This window comes from Hylobates moloch, unplaced genomic scaffold (assembly GCF_009828535.3).
Source record: "Hylobates moloch isolate HMO894 unplaced genomic scaffold, HMol_V3 SCAFFOLD_23, whole genome shotgun sequence".
Lineage (NCBI taxonomy): Eukaryota > Metazoa > Chordata > Mammalia > Primates > Hylobatidae > Hylobates > Hylobates moloch.
The window spans coordinates 22,886,899-22,914,124 of record NW_026652298.1 but is presented as its reverse complement, the minus strand read 5'-3'; the positions used below and the strand labels follow the sequence as shown (position 1 = coordinate 22,914,124).

Here is a 27,226-nt window from a genome sequence, read left to right as displayed (position 1 = left end):
TCCTCCTTTCGCCGCACGTCATGGGGGCCGCTCAGCGCTCTCCCACCCCGGGCCGGGCGAGAGCGGCTACCCAGCAGGCGACGGAGGAGCGGGGCGAGAGCGAGCCGCCGCGGAGAGCCTGGGAGCCCAGAGCGCAACCCGCGGCCCCCGCCGGGGCGGCCTCCGCAGCCGCACGGACCCCGCGTTCGGGGCTGCCCCGCTCCCTCTCGTTAAGTCGGCTTGGCCACGCGGGGGAGCGAGGGTCGCCCGGGGCTGGAGATGTTAACCCGGTCTCAGCCTCGTCTCCGCCGGGACGCCCCGACGCTCTGCTCCTCACGACTTTCGTTTTCCCGCCGGGGAAAACTTCGGCGCCGCGTCCATCTCCAGGTGGCAGGCGGGGGCGCCCTCCCGGAGGTGCGCGGGGAACCGGGCTGAACCCCGGCCTCTCTCCGCGCCTGCAGGAGCCCCGGGGCCAACCAGAGCGCGCGGCAGGCGGACACAGCGTCACAGGCCGGGTGGGCGACCCCGGCGCGCGCCTAGCAGACGCCGGCCAGACGCGGGGAAGTTCCCCGAGGCCAGCGGGGGGAAAGGGCGGCGGGCGCGGAGCGTGTCCTGGATAACGGGCGCGGGCCGCGGCGCCGGCTTCCTGGGCTCGCGGGCTGAGCGGAGCCGCCAGGCTGGAGTCGCGGGCGCGCCGGCGCCGGGCTTTCCCGGGACTCTCCCCGAGTGCCAAGAAGCGGCTCGTGGGCGCGCCCTTGCCGGGAGCAGGGGCATCCCGCCGTCCTGGCCCTTCGGAGCCCAGCGCCGCCCAGCCTGGCCCGCGCTGCTGCGGGGCGCTGGGGGCCCCGGGGAGCTACTGAGCCCAGCTTCCTGACGCTCGCCTTTCGGAGCCGCCTGCCGCTTCTCCGCAGCCCTGGACCAGAGGGGACAAGCGATGCTGCCCGAGCCCCCGCCCCTGGGCTTCAGGACAGGGACGCGGGGCGCGTGACAGGACTGCTACCGCGGCTTCTGCGCCAGGGCAACCGGGGCTGGAGGGGGCCTCCGAGTTGTTCTTTGGGGGCGGAAGCTGCGGGCCGCGCTTCCCAGGCCGCGCCCTTCTCAGAGACCAGCTTCTGGGCTTTTTAAGGTCGTTTTTTGTACTGCAGAGCGGGCCGGGATCGTCCCCCTGCGAGGTGGCGGTGCCTACCACAGCGGGTCGGGAGCTTCTGGGATCCGAGCCGAGAAACGGGACGCTCGAGTTCATTTGCAGTCTTCACGTAGGAAACGGTGCTAGGTAAACGGGGCGAGTGGGTGTTTTGTAAATTTAAAGACTCAGCTTTCCCTGACGGGGAAGTTTTCCGAGTCACGTAGCCTGGGAAACAGTGTATTGTCCCCTTGCTGGGCAGGCAGAGAGGCGATATTGGCCTTGGGGCACTTTTAAAATTCCCTTTTTTCTTTTTCTTTTTCTTTTTTTTTTTTCTTTAAAAATGGAAGAACAACAAACCAGAAGATTAACAGAGTTGGGGCTAATATAATGCGTTTAGTTGTCTCATGTGAGTAGACAGAAGTCGCCTTTTTTGATCTTGCATTCATAAAACATGCCCCTATTAAAGCATCAATAAGCCTAAAACATTCTAGAAACTAACAGTTCATTCTGACAGCTTTTGTTGATAGTCTCTTAAGGAAGTAAAATCTTTAAAAGTGAAAAAGTGAATCATTATAGAGAGCATATCCTATGTTGCACTTTCTAAGGATCCATTTTGTGTGAGAAATGACCAATTAAGATGTGTTGTTGATTTATCTCTTTCTGGTATCAGGAGAGAAACAATAGTCAAGGAATTGTGTGGCCACTGAATTTTCTCTGGAGGGACTGAAAGGGGTTTCCTGCTGCGGGGTGGTGGTGGGATGAGAAGGTTTATACTCTTTTCTTTGGGGGAAAAAGTTTATACTGATTTGCTAAATGTCACATCTCCTGCACAGAGGTAGGTAGGGGTGAAAGGCATAGTTGGGCAATCAGAGTTGGCACTTTTTGGCACCTGGCCAAGTGCCTTCAAGATAAGCAGGCCATAAATACAGGTGCTTCCTAAACTGACTTTGAAGGACCTATGGTTGTTTTCTAGGAAGGGAGGGGGAGAGAGAGCAGGTAGAGGGCCCTGTACCTGACGGTGCTGTTTCTGCCTCACCCTTGACCCACGGGTGCTGGGAGCATGACCTGGGGCTTATCACAGCACCACATAAGAGAGGTAAAACGGAGTCACCTTCGGGGGATTTCCTTCTTAGGCTACAAGGCGGGAAGAAAGCAGTGAGACAGTAAAAATGAGCAAAGCAAGGCTGAGAAGTGAGTTCTTCAGTCCACCTGTGTTGAGCACTGGCTGTGAACCAGGCGCATTGGCTGCTGTGAGGCGCAGATGTGCTGCAGCTCACTGCATCTGTGCTGAGGCAGGAGGCCTTGCTGGGGAGACTGAAGGTGGGCTCGAGGATGAGTGGGAGCTGTGTAAACTAAGCAGCCATGGGGGAGGGGAGAGGGGAGAAAGGGGAGTATTCCCATCCCCGGGAATGGTGTGTGCTGAGACCAGAGGAGAGGCGAGCCTGAGAGTTGGAAGAAAAGACAGGTTCAGTATGACTTGAGGGGAGGATGGAGAATGGCACTGGGGAGGCCAGCAGATACCACGGCCAGGTGATGCCAAGGGGCGTTGTGGCGAGTGGATCCTCAGGACAGTTTCACACCTGATAGTACGCAGATGAGATATGGATTAAAGGCAAAACAAAACTCCAGCTGCCCCGTGGAGAATGGACTTGAGGAGCCCCTAAGTAGACAGGGCTGGGTCAGAGGGTGCAGGAGGCCTGGCAGTTGAGACTGAGGTAGTGCCAGTAGGGATAACACAGTGAGCGGATTCAAGGCCGGCTCTGGAGTGACTTGGGGCTGAGTTTTGTGTAGGGTGTGAGAGCAGATGAATTTTGTGTAGGGTGTGAGAGTGCAGCGTGACTCCCTCTAAGCTTGGGTGCTGCTATTTACGGAAACAGGGAACATTGGAGGAGGAAAGACAAGTTTGGTTTTATTGAGTCTGGGCAGCTTTCGAGGCTCCTAAGTGGAATGGCTTCCCGAGTGGCCACATAGTGCACTCGCTGGCTGACTCTCCAAAGATCGTGGTCGTCTGTACGAAGGGTGGGGTCTGAATCCTGGGGTGGATGGGGTGGGGCGAGGCGATGGTGTCTGAGGACTGGAAGTTGCTCCCAGAGTGAGAGGTGGGACAGAGGGCTAGGTACTTTAAGATGAGGGAGCCTTAGACATATGTGAATGCGATGGAGCGAGTTGGAAGGAGAAGCTGAACACACAGGATGTCTGGATCCCCTCCCCCTTGGATTGCGATGGTATTTTGATATCAAGCTCATATAATGTAAACTGTCAACATCTTACAGAAACAGTGTTTTAAAGCACGTGTGACTGTGAGTGATTTACTTCACAGATCATACAAATGTAATGTTTAGGAGAAACATGGATGATAATCACGCAACACAGATGCAGCATAGCTAAGAGCAAGGCCTCGCAGTGAGACTGCTGAGCTCCTGGGTCTGACTCTGTCACTCCCTAGCTTAGGACCGGGCCCAAGCTTCCTGACATTCCTGTCTCAGTTTCCTGGTCTCTGAAATGGCACCAAACCTAAGGAGTACGTGCTCTACAGCACCTCCTTGTGGGCTGTTGTAAGGATTGCCTGTGTGTATTATGCAAGCACATAAAGTGCTCAGTAAACCTTAGTGCTGGTGGGTTTATTATCATGATACCATTTCTATCATTTCTGGTTGTAGAATCTGAAACCTAGAGAATGTTGAGAACCTGTCCAAGCCCATATAGCCAAGGAATGGCAGAGTTAAGGCCAGGATCCCATTTGCCTGACTCACAAGGCAAGGCACCTTCCACTTAATGTGTCAACAAGTGTCAGGTGCTCGATGCTGTATAAAATTAACTGTAATAAAAGGATCCAGTCACTGCTTGCCAGAATGTAGTGAAGCAAAGCAAATAACATCAACATTGAGGCTTACAGACTTTTCTCAAGCAATTTAGAGATGTATGTTTTGTATTAATTTGCATTACTTTGCATGTCAGTTATATGCATTCCCATATGCTTGTAATTTTCCTAGTGGGATCTAAAGACTGAAGCTTCAAGTATATAAGAGAAGAGAAAATTAATCAGGAATTGAATGCAGCCGTTTCCATCCTAATAGATCTCTGGGGATGGTGGCCTCAGTGTGGGCATTTGGAGACAGGATTGGATCAGTATTTACTATTTTAGATGTGGGGAGCCAGATATCATTTGATAAAGGTAGCTCACAGCTTAATATGTTATGAAGTTTGATCTGCTGAACATAACAGAAAAATACAGGCAAAGTGGAAGAAGACCAGAGGAAAAATGTCTACCATATAAGATGCCAGAAAATGAAGCACAAACAGAAGTCTGCTTTATGAAGCTGAACTAATAAGAAACACTAAGGGGCATAAAGGAAAGATTGAATTTATGCTAAGCGATATGAAATGTTAGAAAGAACATAATCTTAATCACAAATGTGTGAGGCTTCAAAAACAGTGAATTCTTCCCAATGTGGATTTACTGAGAAATAGGCCATCGGGTCTTAGTGGAATCTTAGAACTACAGAGTATTAAAAAAACAAACTACAATTTTGTCACGTAGAGCAGCGGTTCTCAAAGTGTGGCCTCAGGACTGGCCACATCAGCATCACCTGGGAACCCGTGAGGCTCAGCAATTTGTGTTTTAATAAGTTCTTTAAATATTTAGAGCCAGCTTTCACTCATCTATTGAGTCATTACTTCTTCAGCCTTAACCTTTCCATGTCTGTCTTGTGGTCACTAGCTTCTCACTGGGCTGCCTAACTTCCATCAGTTACTATCCAGCAGAGGGATGTAGCCAGACACGAACTCATTTCTCAGGGTGTCTGCTCGGGACAGAGCAGAGTGGGGTGGTCCCTTCCTTAGTCCCAAGGTCTAAACTGTGGAAATGCTTTCCTCTTTGGGTGGTACTATTCATAGAAACAGGGATTCGCACCCTGCATTCAGCTTTCGCATCTGCAGCTTTGTGGTTCGCGTGCCGTCCAAGAGTGCGATGGTTTTGGTTTTGTTTTTGTTTTGCCGCATTTTGTTTTCTTTTGACAGTCTCGAACCAAACTGTGACTCATGCCAAACGGATGGTCAGCCAAAACACTGAACTAGCCTCTAGAGATGCTCTGTCAAACCACGTTTCTCCACGAACCACAATTCTCCATGAACCACGTTTCTCAATTAACGAATACAGTCAATTTTTTGCACGTGTTAGCTTTGTACTTCTCTCTGCTAAAATTTATCTTACTAGATCCAAGTAATCTGCTTGGTTCCTATTTCTGTTATTTTCCATATAAGCTGAGTCTCACCTTTGTGTCCTTTGCCTATTTGGGTGCTGATATCCTGCTTGAGGAGTTAATAATAATGTGAGCATCTTTGTTAGAGGCCTTCCTCACAGTTAATGAGACTCAAAAACTTGGCATCTTTTGCAATCCTTCTGGGTTAACATCAGAGGAATAGTTGTCATCAGTCCAATCATTGTTTGCATTTAAATTACTGTTATTCTGAAGTCCTCCTGCACATGGTTTCTCTTTATAGGGCCCATGTTGTAGAACTGCATCCTCGGTCACTGTCCCAGGACAGCCATCTGTAGCACCTCCTCAGTAACTGACGGTGATGTTCCTTTCCCTGTGCTGTTTATACCATCAGCCTGGGGTTTTCTTTGGAGGTGACACAAAGGTAAGTTTCAGTTTATTTATAGTCAGATTAAGATGAATTCAGAAGCTTCAAAATAATAGGAAGCAAAAAATTGTGCCTTGTAATTTCTCTCTGCTTTACTTATCTCCCCCAAGCTCTAAAACCTAAGAGTTTTGTGCTAAAGTCTAGATTTAACCAAGAGATTCAGGTTATTTAATATTAAAAAAAAAACCTAAAATGTTGCTCATACATGATTCTTAAAGGAGTACAATTAGGTAATATAATTGCAGAAAATTGTTTTTAAAGGCAAAAGGCAGAACAACTTTGTGGTAGGAATGCTTTTAGCCATGGTTTCTAGAGCATGAAAAAGTACCTGGAGTCCTAAACTGTTGGATCATGATCCTTACCCAATCCAAGTCAAGCCTACCCCCAAACCCCACCCACAGTGAAATTCCAGCCTTAAACCAAGCCTCAACATCTCAATAAAATCCAGCCGCTCTCCTCCTCCAAGATGCTCCAAAATGCCTCCAAACCTCTTTTGATGCCATGTGCTCCCTTGCCATAGTAAGCAAATCAATAATAAATAAATAAAAGTGAAAAAGCACCTGGTAGTAATAAAGTTCTCTGTAGTCTCAAGTAAATCTCTGTTGTAGGGAAGGCAAAAATTTACCTCTGCACTCTTACAGTTTTTCAGTTGGGCCTGAGAATTAAATTGACATAAGAAATATCAACAGGAGAAAAGCACACAAATTTATTTAATGTAAGTTTTATGTGACAGGGGAGCCCTCATAAGGAAATGAAGCCCCAGAGATGCAGTGAGAATTGAACGCTTATATAGTGGACTGGAGAAAGAGTAGGAAATTATGAAAATGTAGCAAGGCAAAAAGCGGCCTGGGCTAGGGTAGTTAACTGGGAGAAGCAGCTAGGAAGATACGGGTTGTGTAACAAAGTTTGTACAAATTTTTCTCGGCCACAACTTTCTGTCCTTGATAAGACTGTTAAGTAGACTGTCTGTCAACTTTCTCATTTCACATAAGGATTTCATCTCCTGCTTCTAAGAAACAGCACGAAGGGCAGAGTGGTCTTGTACCTGCTATTTTGCAAGTGCCCTTAACTCAAAAGTCAATATCAGAGTGGCATATTTTGGAGTGGCCTATTCTTAACTCCTTCCCCAGGAATCCTCTGTGCTTCTAGCTCTTTTATTGCTTTTCATTTCCCTCCCCTGTGCAACCCCATCTTCTCTTGTTGGTTTTCTGGGTTTTCTGGTTTCTAATCTAGTTAAGGGGAAAACTGGCAAGGATGACCCTTTGGAGAATTGCTTCTTGGATGTGCCCGGGCTTGTGCAGTCAGCCTGTCTGCTCCTGGGTAGGTTAGACCTGTTTCCAAAGAGTCTGCAAGCCCTGACATTTCTCATGGTCATCTACAAGATCTGGACGGTCCACGAGAGAGCAGCTCGTTCAGACTGCAGCAGACGGTGGACAGTTCGGCCCAGGACCAGAAGGAACAACACCTAGCAGAGTTCCTGTGGTTGCTAAGGCTCCTTTTTTTCCTCCTTCTCTGCTCTCTGTGTCACTGCAGCACATTTGCAATATTTGTGCTGTGTCCTTTCTCTACACCCCCACATTCTACCTCAGTGGAACAGGGAGGAGCTCACTCTGCCCAGCCATCACCTTCTACCAGGTTCCTTCTTCCTTTAGCCTTTCCAGCAACCCTCCTGCCCTCCTCTGAGGTTGGCAAATTCAGAGAGACATAATGGCAGATGTGTCAGGAGAAAGAAATGGAGTGATACACAAGGTAGACACGAATTAGGTTGCAAAGTTACAATGTGAAAAAAACATTAATGGAAGGATTGTAGAGCTGAAAGATGGGATGCAGAACTGGAGAAGAGATCCTCAGAAAGAAAGAACATCATTTCAACTGATGTTGAACATTGAATTGAACATCATTCATTGAATTGAACGTCAATTCAACATCATGGCAAGAAAATCCCTGAATGTAAAAAAAACATTTCCAAATGCTAGCTAGTGACTTGTCTTTTCTGGAGAATTTCTATAGAAAAGGAATTCAAATGTGACAAAATAACTGGGATTTCTTGAATTGTGTTATCAGTCACCTAGGACCTCACTGTTTATTTCTCTCTGCATTCCTCCAGGCAGTACAGTTTCTAGTTGTATCTCTCCAGAATCTAACACAGTGCCTCCCTAGTACATGGTAGGCACACAGTAAATGTTTGTGGGATGGATGGGCAACCAGGATAGAAATTGGATATCTAAGAATGTAAGGTTTATATAGGGGATATTCTCGAACGAGTGAAGGCAGGAACTCAAACAGGTGTTTGTACACCCAAGTTCATAGCAGAATTATTCGCAATAGCTGAAAGGGTGGAAGCAAAGCAAATATCCACTGACAGATGAATGGATGACCAAAATGTAATGTATACATACAATGGAATATTATTTAGTCTTAAAAAGGAAAGAAATTTTGACACACACTACAACATGGATGAACCTCGAAGACATGTTAAGTAAAATAGGCCAGTCAAATATTGGACAAATATTGTATGATTCCTATGATATAGATGCCTAATCAAATTTGTAGAGACAGAAAGTAGAATGGTGGTTGGCAGGGCCCAGAAGCAGGATATTGTGGGGTTAGTGTTTAATCTGTATAGAATTTCAGTTGGGGAAGATGAACGTGTTCTGTGGATGGATTGTGGTGATGGTTGCACAACAATATGAATGTAATTAATGCCACTGAACTGTACACTTAAAATTGATTAAAATGGTAAATGTTATGTATATTTCACCACCATAATAGAAAAAAAGAATATGTTCATGAACTAATTTATAAATAAGAAACAAGAAAAGTTATTTTTATAACAAAGAAGTGAACCAGATAATACTTGGAAAGTATAGGTTATAGCAAGAAGACAGCAATGACACTAGACCTAAAAAATATTCAAAACCGTGCTACTAAAAATGTGTTGCCTGAATCCTAATAGGAGGCACAGACTTAGAGCACTTTCATTCTGCCCTCTCCCCATTATCCCTATGATTCTCTTTTTTAAAAAAATCAATTTTTTGTTTTGAAAAAATGTCAAACCTGAAGAAAAATTGTAAAAATAGTACAAGTTGGCCCTTGTCTGATTCTTCCTTGACCATGAGAAGCGTGGAAGCCTTTGATGTGTTTTCTGTACCAGTCTACCCAGCGGAAATCCGTGGCTGTTGCCTTTGGAGATGGTGTCTGGGTGCGGGAGTGTACGTAGCATGCTGAAGCTGAAGCCCAGTCCTTGTTTACAGAATGGCCACTGGTCAATGACACTTGGCTGCTTCAAATGCTTTTGATCCCTTACCATCATCCAGCCCTGTGCCAGGCTGTTTTTCCTGCCAAAATGTGCCCAGTGCATTAGCTCATTTAGTCATTGCAGTAACCATGTGAGTCAGTGCCCTTGTTCCTCTTTCACAGATGAGGAGGCGGAAGGCTACTAGATTAATGACATATTATTAGCAGCAGACTCAGGACTTCAGTTCAGAACCATTGGCTTTAAATTCTAAACCTGTATGATACACACAGAAGTAAAGCAGGAAGGTAACATGGAGGGGGTCCAGTGTGGGGCAGAAAGAAGAGGAATGGGGTCAGGCAGCAAGGGGAGGGAAAAGGGGCACATTCAGGGGGTGGCTCAGAACTATTCAACATGGCACTTGTTGAGTGGATATCTACATGGTACTGATAGCTATTTGTTGAAAAGCTGGTTCCAAAGTCCCCTGTTACATAACAAGCTCTCAAGAAGACAGCCAACCTGCAAGGTGACCTTCAGGGATTATGTGACCTGTACCCTGCCTGTGACTAGAAACCATACACAGAGGAAGTTTGCCATCAGCTGAAGAGTGCTTAACTGAGGCATGGTGAGCAGACTGCACAGTTCTTGCCAACATCAGAGTTAATTTGGTAAATCTTGGCATCTGCTTTCCTTCAGATGTTTACCTAAAGCCTCCATCTGCCTCTAAATATAGATGGATGAGGAGTTCAGCATCATTTAAGACACATTATTTTGCACTTGGCTATATATAGGAATGTACTGTTGTGTAAGTAGCCACTTTAATCTGGTTTAAATTTAATTTGGCTCCTGGACATGCGTATGTATATGTTGGTTAAGCATTTCCTTTTCCTACGGTCATCTTTCAAAGTGCACGTTGCTTAAGCATATAAGGGCTTACTTTTCTCATGTAACCGGAATTCAAGGTGGGTGTTTTCTGGTGGTGGTTCAGTGGCTTGAGGATACGGGGGCTGAGGTCTCTGCTATTCTCTTGGTCTGTTCCTCATGGTCTTAAGGTGGGTGCAACAATTCTAGCCATCATATTGGAGTTCCAAGCAGAAAAGTGGAAGAAGAACAAAAGAAAGAACAAAATGGCGTACCTCCTACCTGAATCAGTCCCCTATAGGAAAACTTTCCCAAAATCCCACATTATATTTTATTCCTCTACAATAGAAGTTAGAGAAAAGTCTTTTCAAGAGACGTGTTTCTTCCTCCAACAATATAGTGTTCTCTTAGTAAAGAAGAGAGGATGGATGTTGAAAGGCAACTGGCTGTCTACCAGAGCCATATATAAAACCCTTACCCATGGATCTGTTTCTGGATTTTATCCCACAGATCTCTCTTTATACTGGCACCAGACCATACTGTTTTAACATCATAATCTGTTGGAAAATCTGAAGAGTCTGGTTTTCACTTTTGCTTTGTATACAGTTGACATATAAGTTGGCTTAGACGCTTAGTAAACTAAACAATCTTTTTACTTTTTATTAACCTGAAATAAAACCTACATATTGAGAAAGACCTGTTAACTTAATTAAAACTATGGCTAGAAGGGATCCTTGTAGGAGATGGCAGTTGGCGAGCTTTCTGGAATCATTTCTAGATTTGACTTTCGGTAGGTTGAAATCTCTGCTTTTGAAATTCCTATTGTGGCGGAATTTTCCCGAGCACTGCAGATTTTTATTTCTTCCATCCTTTTAACTTAATTTTTGAATTCCCGAGTCTTAATTTTATTGTGTCTAATATGCACACAAGATCTGAGAGCAATATGTACATTTTAAGCCAAGAAACACACAGATCTTAGCTAAATGATGAAGTCATGCCAAGAGCTGCCAGTCTTGTTTTTCAGTGGAAGTGCAGAAGCATGTTGAAGTCTCCAGCTGAGCTCCCCACCATATTGGAAGAACCAGAAAACAAACAAGCTCTTCTCATGACTTAAAACTCAGGGTTTTAAGGGTGATGATTTTAAACTCAGGGTGTCTAATCCATTCATGAAGAGTATGGTCTGGCCTCAAGCCATTTCTGATATCAATACCCTTGATTCACGTCTGTTTATCCCTGTGCTGCCTCTGCGATGGACATTGGAGATTCTACTTTAAATGCACATTTAGAAATCAGTCACCCATACCTCTTCAGCTAGCCATGGAATCTTTGAGGAATTAATTTTGACCAGTTAAAAAATATGGAGTTAGCCTTATAATACCAAAATAAATGCTTCCAGAAATTTCTGAGGGGGGAAAAAGCATACCATGTAGATATTAGGTGGAGAAAGTTATTTTCTTTCTAGTGCAATAAATACACATTTTCAAAAACAGACATGTTTTTCAATTCAGTTTTTCTACTTTATAGAAAAAGAAGCCAAAATATTCTCAACCCATTTTTTTTTTTTTATACTTTAGGTTTTAGGGTACATGTGCACAATGTGCAGGTTTGTTACATATGTATCCATGTGCCACTTTGATTTCCTGCACCCATTAACTCGTCATTTAGCATTAGGTATATCTCCTGATGCTGTCCCTCCCCCCTCCCCCAACCCCACAACAGTCCCCGGAGTGTGATGTTCCCCTTCCTGTGTCCATGAGTTCTCATTGTTCAATTCCCACCTATGAGTGAGAACATGCGGTGTTTGGTTTTTTGTCCTTGCGATAGTTTACTGAGAATGATGTTTTCCAGTTTCATCCATGTCCCTACAAAGGACATGAACTCATCATTTTGTATGGCTGCATAGTATTCCATGGTGTATATGTGCCACATTTTCTTAATCCAGTCTATCGTTGTTGGACATTTGGGTTGGTTCCAACTCTTTGCTATTGTGAATAGTGCCGCAATAAACATACGTGTGCATGTGTCTTTATAGCAGCATGATTTATAGTCCTTTGGGTATATACCCAGTAATGGGATGGCTGGGTCAAATGGTATTTCTAGTTCTAGATCCCTGAGGAATCGCCACACTGACTTCCACAATGGTTGAACTAGTTTACAGTCCCACCAACAGTGTAAAAGTGTTCCTATTTCTCCACATCCTCTCCAGCACCTGTTGTTTCCTGCTTTTTTAATGATGGCCATTCTGACTGGTGTGAGATGGTATCTCACTGTGGTTTTGATTTTCATTTCTCTGATGGCCAGTGATGATGAGCATTTCTTCATGTGTTTTTTGGCTGCATAAATGTCTTCTTTTGAGAAGTGTCTGTTCATGTCCTTTGCCCACTTTTTGATGGGGTTGTTTGTTTTTTTCTTGTAAATATGTTTGAGTTCATTGTAGATTCTCGATATTAGCCCTTTGTCAGATGAGTAGGTTGCAAAAATTTTCTCCCATTCTGTAGGTTGCCTATTCACTCTGATGGTAGTTTCTTTTGCTGTGCAGAAGCTCTTTAGTTTAATGAGATCCCATTTGTCAATTTTGGCTTTTGTTGCCATTGCTTTTGGTGTTTTAGACATGAAGTCCTTGCCCACGCCTATGTCCTGAATGGTATTGCCTAAGTTTTCTTGTAGGATTTTAATGTCAACCCATATTTTTAACTTAGAACATGAAACATAAAATGTAGTTTGGCTTTATGTTGTGTCAAGCTAAGTGAGAAGGGCAGGGAAGACGGGGATCCCAAGAAGGAATGAAACCTCTTTGATAAAGCTTGAGAGGCAAAGATCTAATGCATTCATTCACCCCTTTTTCATAATCCTTTATATCCAAAAAGAAGCAAACATTTCCTGTGAGCTTCTTCATCAAACTGAAATTTGAAGGCATAAGTATTTTTGACTTTTTTTGAATTTTCTGATATTTTTTAGAATTTTCTTTAGAGAAAAACTGTTAATGTTTTACTCCCTGTTGAGGGTCACAATCTATTACAAAACAAAAACTTTTCATTCAGTTTCATTGTATATGGCCCTTTACACTTCCTGCTAAAGACTTTTTAGCCATGTAGCTTTGCCCAGCTAGATACACACACACTCAGCTTTTGATATTTGCCCTGTGGACCAGATGAAATAAAGCCCAGAATCAAGTCTACTGTTTCCCAATTGGTGTGACCGTGGCTGAATTCTGTGCTTGTTGTTGTTGTTGTTGTTGTTGTTACATTGCTACAGCCCAGATTTCCAATGACCTTGAGAGGTCTATGCCTGGGTATGTACATCCTGATGTGGGTTGCTCATTTCCCATGTAATCTTACAGGTCCTTTATTTCTGCCCAAATGTGAGAGGCCCCAGTAAAGTTTCTAGCTAGAAGAATTATAATCTGTAGAGGTGGTTGATAGAATTATTTTCATGCTCAGTGTTTTCCTTTAGGTCTCTATTCTCCAAATCTTGCAGGTAAAGTAGTCCTTTATTTAAGGAAGATGATGACGTTCATAATTGCAGGCCTAGAGAGAAAGCTGTCAATTGTCAAACATTCCGCAGGAACATCAAACAGAGCTCCTTTAGATGAGGGCATCTCAACTCACTGAGCTGAGCCAGTCTCACTGATGTTTGATCTGAGTGACAGAGGACTGGCAAAGGCCCTGTGTGAGGGTGTGTTTGTGTATTCACATTGCTGCAGAATCCTCAGTACTGCTTTGTGGGTTCCATGGTCCTTAGGGATGGCTTTGCCAAACAGGGATGCAAGAACAAGTCATTGCACTTTTGCAATACCTGGAGAATTGCCCGTAAAAGATAATGAACTTACAGGAAAAGCTTATAGCTTTTACAACACATAAACTTACAGACCACGTTTAGCCGATCATAACTCTGCATGAAACTGGTTGCATGTGCTCTTGGCTGTCTTTTAAATAAATTTTTTGGTAATTAATAATTTGAAAAATATCGAGCATACTGGGGTAAAAAACAACTCTAAAGATTAACTACATTTCTACCTAGCTCTCAAAATCCAAGACAGGTATTTGTCTACATAATTCTGAAACTTTATGGACAATTTATACTCCAGATATTAACAAAAAAAGGTGCTGTCAAGTAGCGAAAAACCAACAATAATTAGAATGTCAGAATGAAGGGAATAATGAACATACTGTTTTAGAAAAATAAAACCAACTTATAACATATTGACTATTTCTCAGTTTTCTCAAGAAACCATTCCTCTTGTGGAGGTCCTCATACCTGACATTTGCATACCAAAGTTGTCTTTTTCCCCATGGCTTTCACATGCATTACATCATAAACTTTCACAGTTGCACTGTGGGATAGAAAAAACATTATCCCATTTAACACATGGGAAAGAAAGACTTGCCAAGATTAAGTGATATGGTAGGGTCACTTGAAGAATTTTTGGTAGCAGAGCCCAGACTAGAACTTAGGTCTTCTGACTCTGTCCCATTGAGCAACTACCCTGTGCCAGGTATGGATGTCTTTAGTACTGGGGGTAAAGTAGTGAGTGCGGCCTTCAAAGACCTTATGTTTCTGTCTTAAGACAGGTAATAAACAAGTAAAGTAACTACTCCTTGTAGCAAGCGCTCGGAAGAAAACAAGGAGTGTGATAGGAGAGAGATTTAAGAAGGGTTAATCTGGGAGGCGGAGGTTGCAGTGAGCTGAGTTCGCGCCACTGCACTCCAGCCTGAGCAACAGTGTGAGACTCTCTCAAAAAAAAAAAGTTATCAGAGAGGACCTGAGGAAAAGCTATGTCTTTTCCTAGAGCAGCTGGTCATGCTAGGATCCAGGAAAAGTAGTCTAGACATGGGAACAGAAGGTGCAAAGGTCCTGAGGCAAGGAAGAGACTAGGATGTTCTAGGAACTCTTAGAAAGCTGGTGTTGCTTAGAGTTTTATGAGAAAGACAGAGTAGAATAAGATGAACTCGTAGAGTAAGGCAGCCATGGGAACTGTCTGGGCCTTTATGGACATGAAAAGGATTTCTTATTTTATTCTACATGACGTGAAATCCCAGTGAAGGGTTTTAGATGTAGGGAGTGGGATTAGGGAGGGGCAGTGATCTGATTTGTATGTTTAAAAAATCATTTTGGCTACAGTACAGAGAATGGATTAGAGGAAAGCAAGGGAAACCAGGTAAGGTTATTTTGTATCTAGGGAAGAGTTGATGCTACCTTGGATTAGAGAGGTTCCCATGGAATGGAAAGAGGTAGGTGGATTTGAAATACATTTTGGATGTAGAACAGGTTCTACTACTGCCAGGAAATCAGAAAGGCAGTCTTGAGCTGTGGTTAGTAGTCTAGGCTCTGAAATTGGACCATAGTTGAAAATTGGACTGTAGTTGAAAATCCTTGCTCCTCCAATATACTAGCTATATGAACTAAGGTAAGTTATTTATCTTCTGACTTGATTTCTTAATCTGAAAGATGAGGGTAATGATAATCGTACCTATCTCATAGATGTACTGAATGGAGTATAGAATAATTGAACTGAGTATAAGATAAGAACAATAAGAGGCCGGGTGCAGTGGCTCATGCCTGTAATCACAGCACTTTGGGAGGCCGAGGCAGGTGGATCACCTAAGGTCAAGAGTTCGAGACCAACCTGGCCAACATGGTGAAACCCCCGTCTCTCCTAAGAATACAAAAAAATTAGCCAGGCGTGGTGGCGGGTGCCTATAATCCCAGCTACTAGGGAGGCTGAGGCAGGAGAGGAGAATCGCTTGAACCCAGGAGACAGAGGTTGCAGTGAGCCGAGATTGTGCCATTGCACTCCAGCGTGGGTGACAGAGTAAGACCCTATCTGAAAAAAAAAAAAAAAAAAACAGTGAATAAGATCATGGAAATAGTGCTATCTCTTAGCATTGGTCATTAGGAAGGGACAGGTATGTGTCACTGACTCTGGCAACATGAAGGCTTTTGTTGACTTTAGCCAGAGCAGTCTCCATGGAGTGGAGAGTGGAGCCAGGCTGGACCGAATGCCACCATAAGGGACCTGAATAGGGGCAGTTGGGCATCCCTCCTCTGTCCAATCCCTTGATAGGGAGCAGTTGGATGGACACATATTGCTATGGTCTGAATGTGTTCCCCAAAATTCATGTGTTGAAATTTAATTACCAGTGTGAGAGTATTAAGAAGTGGGGCCTTTAGACAGTGATTAAATCATGAAGATAGAGCCCTAAGGCATAGGACTAGTGCCCTTATAAAAGATGTTTTGGGGGAGCCCATTCACCCCTCCCCCCCTTTGCCCTTCTGCCCTCTGCCATGTGAGAACACAGCAGCAAGGCACCATCTTGGAAGCAGAGGGCAGCCGTCAACAGACACCAAATCTGTGCCTTGATCTTGGACTTCCCAGCTTCTAGAACTGCGAGAAATAAATACCTATTGTTTCTAAATGATTCAGTCTATTTCATTATAGCAGCAGGAATGAACCAAGACACAAATGTAAAGGAGGAAAGGTATTCCCAGCACCCCAGGAATGAGATGGGGTTAAATGATCACTAGACACATTTAGAGAAGAAATATGGGCTCAATCACCTATAAAGTTATTTCCAGTTTTAATATTGCACCTCTGGGCTTCTTCAGGAACTGTGGGTTTATTAAGCATTGGTGGAGAAGACCTAGATACATGAATTCTATTATTTGAATGTTTTTTTTCCTGTAGAAAAGTATGTTTACCTCTGTTAGCATTTGTTTACTCTGTAATAATTTACAGACCCAGTTTTGGTTAGGACTTGTTCATAATATATTGTGAAATGAAAGAAACAGATAAGACAGTGCCTATATAGTGAGCCTGTTATAAAGCAAAGCCAAAAAAAAAAATGTGTTTCTTAAAACCAGTCTGGAAGGATATACTGTCTACAAAATGTTATTGCCAGGTGATGGGCCCCTAGTGAGCTTTATTTTCATTTTTGGACTTTTCTGATTTTTTTTTTTTTTAATGAAAGTGGTTTGGGTTTTTTTGTTTTTCTGTGTTTTTTTTTTTTATTATTATACTTTAGGTTTTAGGGTACATGTGCACAATGTGCAGGTTTGTTACATATGTATCCATGTGCCATGTTGTTTTTCTGGTTTTTTTTGTTTTGTTTTTTGTTTTTTGTTTTTGAGACTGAATCTTGCCTTGCCCAGGCTGGAGTACACTGGCTTGATCTCAGCTCACTGCAACCTCCATCTCCCAAGTTCAAGCAATTCTCCTGCCTCAGCTTCCCAAGTAGCTGGGATTACAGGCGTGCGCCACCATGCCCGGCTAGTTTTCTGTATTTTTAGTAGAGATGGAGTTTCACCATGTTGACCAGGCTGGTCTCGAACTCCTGATCTCAGGTGATCTGCACTCAGGCTGATCTGCCTCAGCCTCCCAAAGTGTTGGGATTACAGGTGTGAGCCACTGTGCCTGGCCTGAAAGTGTTTACTTTATAAAAAGAGAATAGAAAATCTTTTCCTTTTAGAGACCATATCTTATTATTGTTTGAGAAATGCTCGTCCTCAGTTTGTATTGGATTTCTGACCGAGTCATACCTCTCCTTGTGTTTTGCATAGTTGCTATGTTTACCTGCTTACAATCTGATTATTATTTGCTTTTGCAATCTTTCCTCTAGAACAGTAAGAATGTAAGGTGATCTAGGCAAGCAACTTGTCTTTCCGCTCCTCTGCATGACTCCTGGAGTGCTGTGGGAGTGTTGAGGAACCGCATCTGACTGAGTCATCCTCCCACCTAATGGTCTCACTCCAGAACATCCCCTGGGCTTGGCAATGAGCGAGTCACCAAGGGAGAATCAGTGCCTTCATTGAAATCAAGGAGCTGCAGTAGCAGGATGTTAGCTTATTCAACTAGATCAGGATGCTTTTTAGTGAGTTCGTCTTTATATTGATCGTCTTAACTGATGATTCTTCTTAGTAAGGCTTTAGACAGAAGCGAAAGCCCTGACATTTCTAAATCAATAAGCTCTTCATATCCTATTTCTCAAACTGATATTCAATAATACAAAGTTTAAGAACTTTAAGGTGGCCTGAAGAGGGAATATTCTCCACATGAAGAGAAATTTCGCCCAGAAAGTTTTCTAAAACAATTAGCAATTCTCTGTGCTTAAATGGTGTCACAGATAACTATAAGAACAAATGAATTGATAAAGTCATCGGTGACAGGATACGGGACAGGAGTAACCGATGGCAGAATCCCTCAGGATGAGCTTGCTTTCTCTTCCTGGAATTGATTCTATGAGCTGGAAGACTGACTAAGCTCTTCATTAGCTCATTGATCGGGCTCAGCCTCTGACTGCAGAAACGGAATGTGATTCCTCACCCAGCATTCCTCCAGGCTCATTCTCCGTGGAAATCATCTCTTAAACAGGGTTTAAGACCATGTTTGGAATCCATTCCTGTTCCTGTTCTAGGACATGTAGAGAAGACATAGTAATGAGAAAATTTAGTCAAGTGCTAAAACTGTTGCGGGAAATACGGAGAATTTTTTCTTTATATTCCGAGAGACAGTATTGCATAAAGAGTTAAAAGTGCAAGTCTGGAGCAAGACTCTCTGGGTTCAGGTTCCATTTAAAGCACTTTCTAGAACTGTAACCTTGGGCATTTATTTAGTTGCCTTATAGTTTCCTTTCTTATAAAAGAGGGATAACAGTAGTACCTACCTCATCGATCTCTTGAGGGGATTGAATTACGTCTAGAGTACTTACTGCACCTAGTGACAACTCTTTATTGAGTGATTCTACATTATTAATAATTACAGTATGGCCCTTGAACGACACAGGTTTGAACTTCAGGGGGTCCAATTATACACAGGTGTTTGTTTTTTTTCAAGGAAATACAAATTGAAAATGTAGTATTTGCAGAATGCAAATCCCACGTGTATGGAGGGCCAACTTTTCCCATACCTAGTTCCTCAGGACTGACTGTGGGACTTGAGTGTGCATAGATTTTGGTATGCACACGGTCCCTGGAATGAATCCTCTGCATATACTGAGGGATGAATATACATAAAATTAACAAAGAGCATTACATGGAGGCCTTCGGGCACTAATTCTAAAATACTGAATTTGTTGAGGCTTTGTGGAGAAATAGGAGGTAGATTGAAAAACAGGACAGTAAGCCACAGGTCTGGGCAGGATCTTTAAAGAAGCCATGAAGTCCCTAATCATCTCAGATTTTCCAGTACCTGCAGGTATCAACAGTGAAGTTGCAAAGCAGCAAAGATGGTGGCCTGCCCATCCCAGGGAGGTTGAAATCTCTGTCAGCCAGAAAGCACCAGCGTGGGGGTAGCTGGATACCCCGGTTGGGAGGTCACGCCCGGTGAGGAGGAACAGGATCATGGAGCCGCTTTAAAAAGCAATCTGGGCCACGTTTTCCTAGAGCAGTCCAGTCCCATTTTTAACAAGAAAACTGGCCTTCAGAGAGCTTAAATAGTTTGATCAAAGTCTTACAGCTACTAAGAGTTCATCCAGGGACTCAAGCCCAAGGTCTGTGGCATCCTGAAGCCCAGCTCCTTTCTTCCTCTCTCCCAAGTGCCCCACAACCTGTTCCTGAAAAAAGCGCAGGCATTCTTGGTCCCCAAACTCAATCTTACTCAGTCCTTTTCTCCTCAGTCTCCTTCCTTCCATTCTTGATTTACCATTCCCCTTTCTTCCCTGGGAAAGGAAGCATCTGTACTTCTTTGACAGTCCTGGGTTTTTAAATTGCCAAGGTAAGAAGAGTTAGTTGAAGAGCCGCTAATGGTTGTAGCCATTTAGCCCTGAATGCGGTCATGCCCACCTAGCTGGCATGTCCCTGAATGCGGTCATGCCCACCTAGCTGGGATGTCCCTGAATGCGGTCATGTCCACTTAGATGGGGTGTCCCTGAATGCCGTCATTTCCATTTAGCTGGGGTGTCCCTGAATGCCGTCATGTCCACTTAGCTGGGGTGTCCCTGAATGCGGTCATGTCCACTTAGCTGGGGTGTCCCTGAATGCCGTCATGTCCACTTAGCTGTGGTGTCCCTGAATGCGGTCATGTCCACTTAGCTGGGGTGCACCTCTGTGTTCTTGCTGCTTCCTTGAAGGCTCCAACAATGCCTGGATGGGTGGGGAGAAGAACATGGTTTGGGGAAAATGCTTTATTCAACATCCCTATTGGGACTTTAGTGAGGAGTAGGTTTTTACTGAATTATTATAGACCATATTTCACCTGAGTTATAGCCATCAAACCTTGCTACAGCTTTTTCAGTTCTGTCATCACTAGGAACTTGTGCCTATGTGGCAATAAACTCCACAACAGGTCAGACCTCCTTGTCTACCCAGACAAGTAAAAGGGGAAATACTGCTTCTCCTGTGGGTGAGGCATTATTTGTAATGTAATTGTAGGACCACTTCCTGGCAGCAAAACACTTGCCTGCTTCCTGCCCATAAGCCTTTAAGAGGGAAAGTGCTGGGTGCAGTGTTTGCAGAAGGTGACATTGCTAGCCTGGTCTCTTAGGAACCATGTGGCCAACATGACAGCCAGCCTTAGCCCAGCTGACTCTGGTCAGACCTCAGGAGCTGGTTCCCATTTCTCCAGGCCCGGGGCCTCTGCCAGCACACCTCCACCCCCTGCAACTTGTGTCTCCTGGGGCTGTGCTGCTCTGGGGGTGTACCCCCTGTAGAGTCCAATGGGAGGGGCCCAAGGGTGTTATGCAGATGTTCTTTTCAGAGGAAGCCAAAGCCAGCTGAACCAAGGTTGGGGACCGGTGGTCCTGTCCAACCTCCTGCCAGCATCCCCTCACTATCAGTGCCCACTGCAGCTGGGAAGAGGCCAACATCCCCTGTTAGGATTTGACAGAAATTCCATACCAAGTGGCTTTGCACCTACGCACCTCTTTGGGGAAAGGAATGCTTTTCAGTTAAAGGTATTTCTGTGCAGCCATAAAAAAGAATGAGTTCGTGTCCTTTGCAGGAACATGGATGAAGCTGGAAGCCATCATTCTCAGCAAACTAACACAGAAACAGAAAACCAAACACCGCATGTTCTCACTCATAAGTGGGAGTTGAACAGTGAGAACACATGGACACAGGGAGGGGAACATCACACACCGGGGCCTATCGGGGGGTGAGGGGCAAGGGGAGGGAGAGCATTAGGACAAATGCCTAATGCATGTGGGGCTTAAAACCTAGATGATGGGTTGATAGGTGCAGCAAATCACCATGGCACGTGTATACCTATGTAACAAAACTGCACGTTCTGCACATGTATCCCAGAACTTAAAGTAAAAATAAATAAATAAATAAATAAATAAATGGATTTCTGGCCATGGTAAGCAGGTGAAGGGGTTTTATTTTGATTTCAGACAGGGTAATATTGGAGAGGCTGCTCCTTTCAAAGGATATCAAAGGCTGAGCCCAAGACAAACAAACTCTCTCCCTTAAAGATGCCCTGCGTGAAGGTATATCAGCAAGTGAGGTGCCTGGGCTGTCCCATTTTCCTACCCTTCTTTCTTTGAAATTCACTCTCATTCCTGGCTCTCAGATGTGGGCCCCTGAGCCAGTTTCCAAAGGACTTCTCACTGGGTGCCTCCCACCTCTTCCTTCCCTGGATGTCCTGTGACCTATCTCTGGGCAGGCAACCATGGCCTCCTGCCCAGCTCAGACTCTCCCAACCCGGGCTAGAGTCAGGACGTGTGTGCCCCAGGCCTTCTCAGGAAGGGCAAGGTTGCCTGGATGCAGAAGAGGCCCTGGAAATGAGTGACAAGGCAGGGAGCTGGCCTTTGTCTTTTTTATATAAGTGTGAAGATGATAGTTAAATGACATGACAACTCTGGGAGACTTGGTAAATCTGTCTAGAATGTGAGGTGTTTTCTTTTTACCACTGTGGTGTCAGGGGGAAGTGCTTATGTTAATTAGAGACTCCATTGACTAATAAAGTGAGAAAAGAAATAGCCAAAATTTACTTTGAGTTAGACCCCTTCCAATTCTAGCCATTTCTGTAAGCTACATACTATTTATGCCTAATAACCATGAATTAAGACAATGACACACACACACACTCCTATTTGGGATTGATTAGTCTTCTACTGTACCACAACACCCAATTCTACACATGTGCCCAGGCTTCTGGAGTTGCAGTGAGTTGCCTTGTGTGTCAGTCGGGGGTGGGGACAGTTTTCCACGGCTTTAGAACAACTGGCAAGAACCCTGGCCTTGAGCCTGAGTGATGGGACCCTGTTCAGTGTGCTTTGGAGGAGCAAAAAGCTGAGACCAGTCAATAGACCCCGGGCTATGAGCCTGACCAGGAGTCTCTTAACCTGGGTGCTGATGCAGCAAAGATGCTGTCTGGACTTGGCAGTGGGGATGGAGAAGAAAGGATGGATTTGAGACACATTTATGAGGTGATATGTTGACATGGGTATGAGTGAAATGGACGAGTTGGGTAACTCTAGTTTCAAACATGGGCCATGAGTGGATGGTCTCGCCACATGTTGAGACAGAAGACGCAGGTGAGGTGAGGATGTCGAGTTCAGTTTTGGACTCGTGGAGGCTGAGTGCCTGCGGGATATCAGGTGGCGATGTCCATCCAGCGACTGGAGGTTCACCTCTGAGGCTTGGGCAAGAGGTGAGGGCTAGGGGAAAAGGTGTTGGAATATGGAAAGGCATCAGTGTGGAAGGTGGAATCTAGAGATAGGGGGCAAGTATGCAGGAGAAGAGAAGTGAGCTGAGGATAGGAGCCTGGGGCAGTTCACAGAGGAGAGACGAGATGTGGCTGAAGAGGTGGGATTCTGCGGTACAGTTCATGGTGGTGAAGGTGTGGTTCTTTAAACAGGGGGTTTAAGTGGAGATGAATGAGGAAGGTGGGATCTCATTCCCAGGGGAGAGTTTTGTCAATTGGTGTGTATAGATGAAATCTACAAAATTAAACTGGGTTCCAAGTTCTTGGCAATTCTCTTGAATGAAATTGGATACAATGATTGTCTTCCGTTTAAGGTTTATTGAGATATGTTAGAAAATTGCACATGGGCGCTCAGACCCCACCAGTTCTCAGTATCTGAGCCTCCTGAAGTAGCCCTGGAAGCTCTGCCAGCCTTCCTGTCCTGCAGCCTTGGGCTAGTACTTCCGGGGCCGCCCTTCTTGCTGCTCCCTATAAGTACATCTGTACCCTCCTCCTAGTCAGCCTGTTTTCATCTGAAAAAGTAATACAATCATTTTTAAATGCAAATGATACTAAAAGATATTCAGTGATAAGTAAATCCTCCTCCTACCTAGGCCCCAGTCCTCAGTCCTTTCCCACTCTACCCTGCAAAGCAACTCCTGTTACCAGTGTTATGTGGATACAATATCCTTTTGGAAACACTACAGCTGTGGGCTGAATCCAGCCAGCTGCCTGTTTTTGTAAATAAAGTATTATTGGAACTCAGCCACACCCACTCATTGAAATATAATCTGTGGCTGCTGTCCTACCACAACGGGTGGAGTTGAGTAGTTATGACTGAGACAATATGGCCCGCAGAGCCAAAAATATTTACTATCTGGTCCTTTAAGAAAAAGTATAGGCTGAGGGTGGTGGCTCATGCCTGTAATCCCAGCACTTTGGGAGGCTGAAGTAGGAGGATCACTTGAGACCAGGAGTTCAAGACCAGCCTGGGCAGCATAGTGAGACTCCGTCCCTACTAAAGAAAAAATTAGCCGGGCATGGTGGCACACACCTGTGGTTCCAGCTGCTTAGGAGGCTGAGGCAGGAGGATCGCTTGAGCCCAGGAGTTCAAGGCTGCATTGAGCCATGATTGTACCACTGCACTCTGGCCTGGGTGACAGAGCAAGACCTTATCTGAAAAAAATAAAAGAGAAAAAAGTTTGCTAGTGTATGTTCTTTGTATGTATAGACATGTAAGCATACTAGACATGCTTCTGCATTTTGCTTATTTTTATTTCACAGTATATCTTAGAGATTGTTCCCCATTGGCATGTACATGCAGATTGGTCTCAGGCCTTTTCACATATTATAGCATGGATGTAATTTAATCAATGCACTGTTCAAGGATGTTTGAGAGATTTTCTGTCTTGCCTGAATACAAAACACTGTAGGGAACCTCCTTATGCTTGACTTTGCACACACAGGGGATCTTCAGGGTGGGTACATTTAAAACTGACAGGTATTGCCAAATTGCCCCCCCCCAAGGTAGTTTTTATACCCCACCTACTACTCTCAGTGAAAAATCAGGCCCTTTTTATTTTTTTTTTTTATTTTTTATTTTTTTGAGACAGAGTCTCGCTCTATCACCCAGGCTGGAGTGCAGTGGCGCAATCTCGGCTCACTGCAAGCTCTGCCTCCCGGGTTCACGCCCTTTTTATTTTAAGGGCTAAATTGCTAATCCCTGTGTGGAAATGGGTGTTAACAAAATAAAAAATAAGGAAAATATGCAGGTTTACCCAATTTTGTTATCTATACATTTTACAGTCTCTAGTACTTAGTATAGCTCCTTTAGGTGTCTGCCCACCACCCTTCTTTCTGAACGTGGGGTTCCCTGCGCTTTCCTTGTTTAACTTCAGACCTGGATCTAATTGGGATCTGGAGGTAGAATCAAAACGAATGTTCCTTTTGGCCTTAGGTGAGTCCTTTGCACCTCTGATGCCCTCTTGATGACATCCAGTTCTCTAGACCTCTGCCCAAACCAGAGCAGTCCCTCCTCAAATATGCTAAGCAGAAATGCAGACAATATAAGAAACACTATATTTATATTTTAGGAGTTTACCTTCGCTTCTATTTGGAAACCAGCATCTGTCAAAATTAGGTATAGTTAACACAGAATACCCCAAAATACCACCATTCTTCATAATTCCATTTCCTTATTTCTGGATTCTTTGAAGGGTAAAAACGTTGTTTCATTCATCTTTGGGGCCAGCATTCTGCCTAGTATGTGGTAGGCACCCAGTAGATTTTGGATAAACTGACCTGATTTTCTCTTAATATTCCAACTGGATTATTTATTTCTCCTCTTACAGAATGAAGATATTCAAATGTTACTGTAAACATACCCTGCAGCAGAAAGTTTTCATCCTGTTTTTAACCCTATGGCTGCTCTCCTTATTAAAGCTTCTAAATGTGAGACGACTCTTTCCGCAAAAAGACATTTACTTGGTTGAGTACTCCCTAAGTACCTCGCCTTTTGTAAGAAACAGATACACTCACGTTAAGGATGAAGTCAGGTATGAAGTTAACTGTTCGGGTATCTATGAACAGGAGCCTTTGGAAATTGGCAAGAGTCTGGAAATAAGAAGAAGGGACATCATTGACTTGGAGGATGATGATGTTGTGGCAATGACCAGTGATTGTGACATTTATCAGACTCTAAGAGGTTATGCTCAAAAGCTTGTCTCAAAGGAGGAGAAAAGCTTCCCAATAGCCTATTCTTTGGTTGTCCACAAAGATGCAATTATGGTTGAAAGGCTTATCCATGCTATATACAACCAGCACAACATTTACTGCATCCATTATGATCGTAAGGCACCTGATACCTTCAAAGTTGCCATGAACAATTTAGCTAAGTGCTTCTCCAATATTTTCATTGCTTCCAAACTAGAGGCTGTGGAATATGCCCACATTTCCAGACTCCAAGCTGATTTAAATTGCTTGTCGGACCTTCTGAAGTCTTCAGTCCAGTGGAAATATGTTATCAACTTGTGTGGGCAAGATTTTCCCCTGAAGTCAAATTTTGAATTAGTGTCAGAGTTGAAAAAACTCAATGGAGCAAATATGTTGGAGACGGTGAAACCCCCAAACAGTAAATTGGAAAGATTCACTTACCATCATGAACTTAGACGGGTGCCTTATGAATATGTGAAACTACCAATAAGGACAAACATCTCCAAGGAAGCACCCCCCCATAACATTCAGATATTTGTTGGCAGTGCTTATTTTGTTTTAAGTCAAGCATTCGTTAAATATATTTTCAACAACTCCGTCATTCAAGACTTTTTTGCCTGGTCTAAAGACACATACTCTCCTGATGAGCACTTTTGGGCTACCTTGATTCGGGTTCCAGGAATACCTGGGGAGATTTCCAGATCAGCCCAGGATGTGTCTGATCTGCAGAGTAAGACCCGCCTTGTCAAGTGGAATTACTATGAAGGCTTTTTCTATCCCGGTTGTACTGGATCTCACCTTCGAAGTGTGTGTATTTATGGAGCTGCAGAATTAAGGTGGCTTATCAAAGATGGACACTGGTTTGCTAATAAATTTGATTCTAAGGTGGACCCTATCTTGATTAAATGCTTGGCAGAAAAGCTTGAAGAACAACAGAGAAACTGGATCACTTTGTCCTCAGAAAAGTTGTTTATGGATAGAAATCTCACAACCACATCATGATAGTAAAATCAGGATGGAAATAAGAGGGTGCCTGATAAATGGAGTCAGTATGGAATTAAATACTATACTATGCCCAATACTGTTTAAACTCAGTCCTCCCATATTTTAAAAGGTGTCCAAAATTCCATACACAAGGGAAAGTGATCTAGCCTTTGATGTTATTAGCCTGCAGTTGGCTAGGTTTTTTTAATGTTTGTTTTTGCTTGTAATCTCACTGAGCTAAATCAGAGATCTTAAACATTCAGTCAGTCATCAAACATTATTGAGCACCTAACTGTATGACAGGCACTTTTTTAGAGACTGCAGCTTATCCTCATCATAGCAACCTCGGTATCTTTAAATTCTCCATGTAATAGTCAGGATTCTACTGAAGAAGCTTTTGAAGTTTGTGGTAATCATCCGATCATATGAACCACCCATTTCAGAGTAGTGCTTAAGTACTGTGACCAACACTCCACTTGTCTCTTAGCTCAGCTTCCAAGACATTTCTTAACCATTAGAGTAGAGGAGGAAAGACTCACTACCTCAGAAAAATCTCAAAGAATAGTCCAATTTCCTGCTTGCCAAAGCATAATCTGCCTTTTGGTGCATTACTTGGTCAATTCAGGGTTGAAAAGACTGTTGGGGGGCATTTATAGTGTATGAAAGTTAAGGAACGGGGTGAGGATATGGGTTGGGACAGGTAGTACCTAAAGAGGAGCGAAGGGATTTATACAACATTTTTATCGTGCTACAAAACAGTATCATGAATGGCCTCCTTTTTAGTTCAACTGTTTCTTTAAAATGCATTTACTGATTAAAAATAAGAACTGACCAATAGCTCCAAGTGTCACACACCAGAACATTAGGCCTAAGTCCTCAATTCATAAGTTATCATTCTAGATAAGTTTCTTTACAATGGAATACTTTCTATGGAATCATTATAACTCTGTTGTATGGAACTATCAAGCTAAGAGTCACTAAACTTTCTTGAAAAGGTTGTGTGAAATACGACAGCTTTCTAAATTAATTTTTATTGTCATTTAAAATATTTTCTTCTCTGGCA

General features: G+C 43.9%; 1 protein-coding gene across 1 annotated transcript; it reads left to right on the top strand.

Annotated features, from left to right (window-relative positions):
* The first annotated feature begins 1,201 nt into the window (after positions 1 to 1,201).
* Positions 1,202 to 26,251, top strand: GCNT4 (glucosaminyl (N-acetyl) transferase 4). The gene is made up of 3 exons (XM_032144958.2): positions 1,202 to 1,252; positions 5,609 to 5,749; positions 24,819 to 26,251. Exon 3 carries the CDS (start codon positions 24,820 to 24,822, stop codon positions 26,179 to 26,181), a length of 1,362 nt encoding a protein of 453 aa, XP_032000849.1. The 5' UTR covers positions 1,202 to 1,252; positions 5,609 to 5,749; position 24,819; the 3' UTR covers positions 26,182 to 26,251.
* The last annotated feature ends 975 nt before the right edge of the window (positions 26,252 to 27,226 follow it).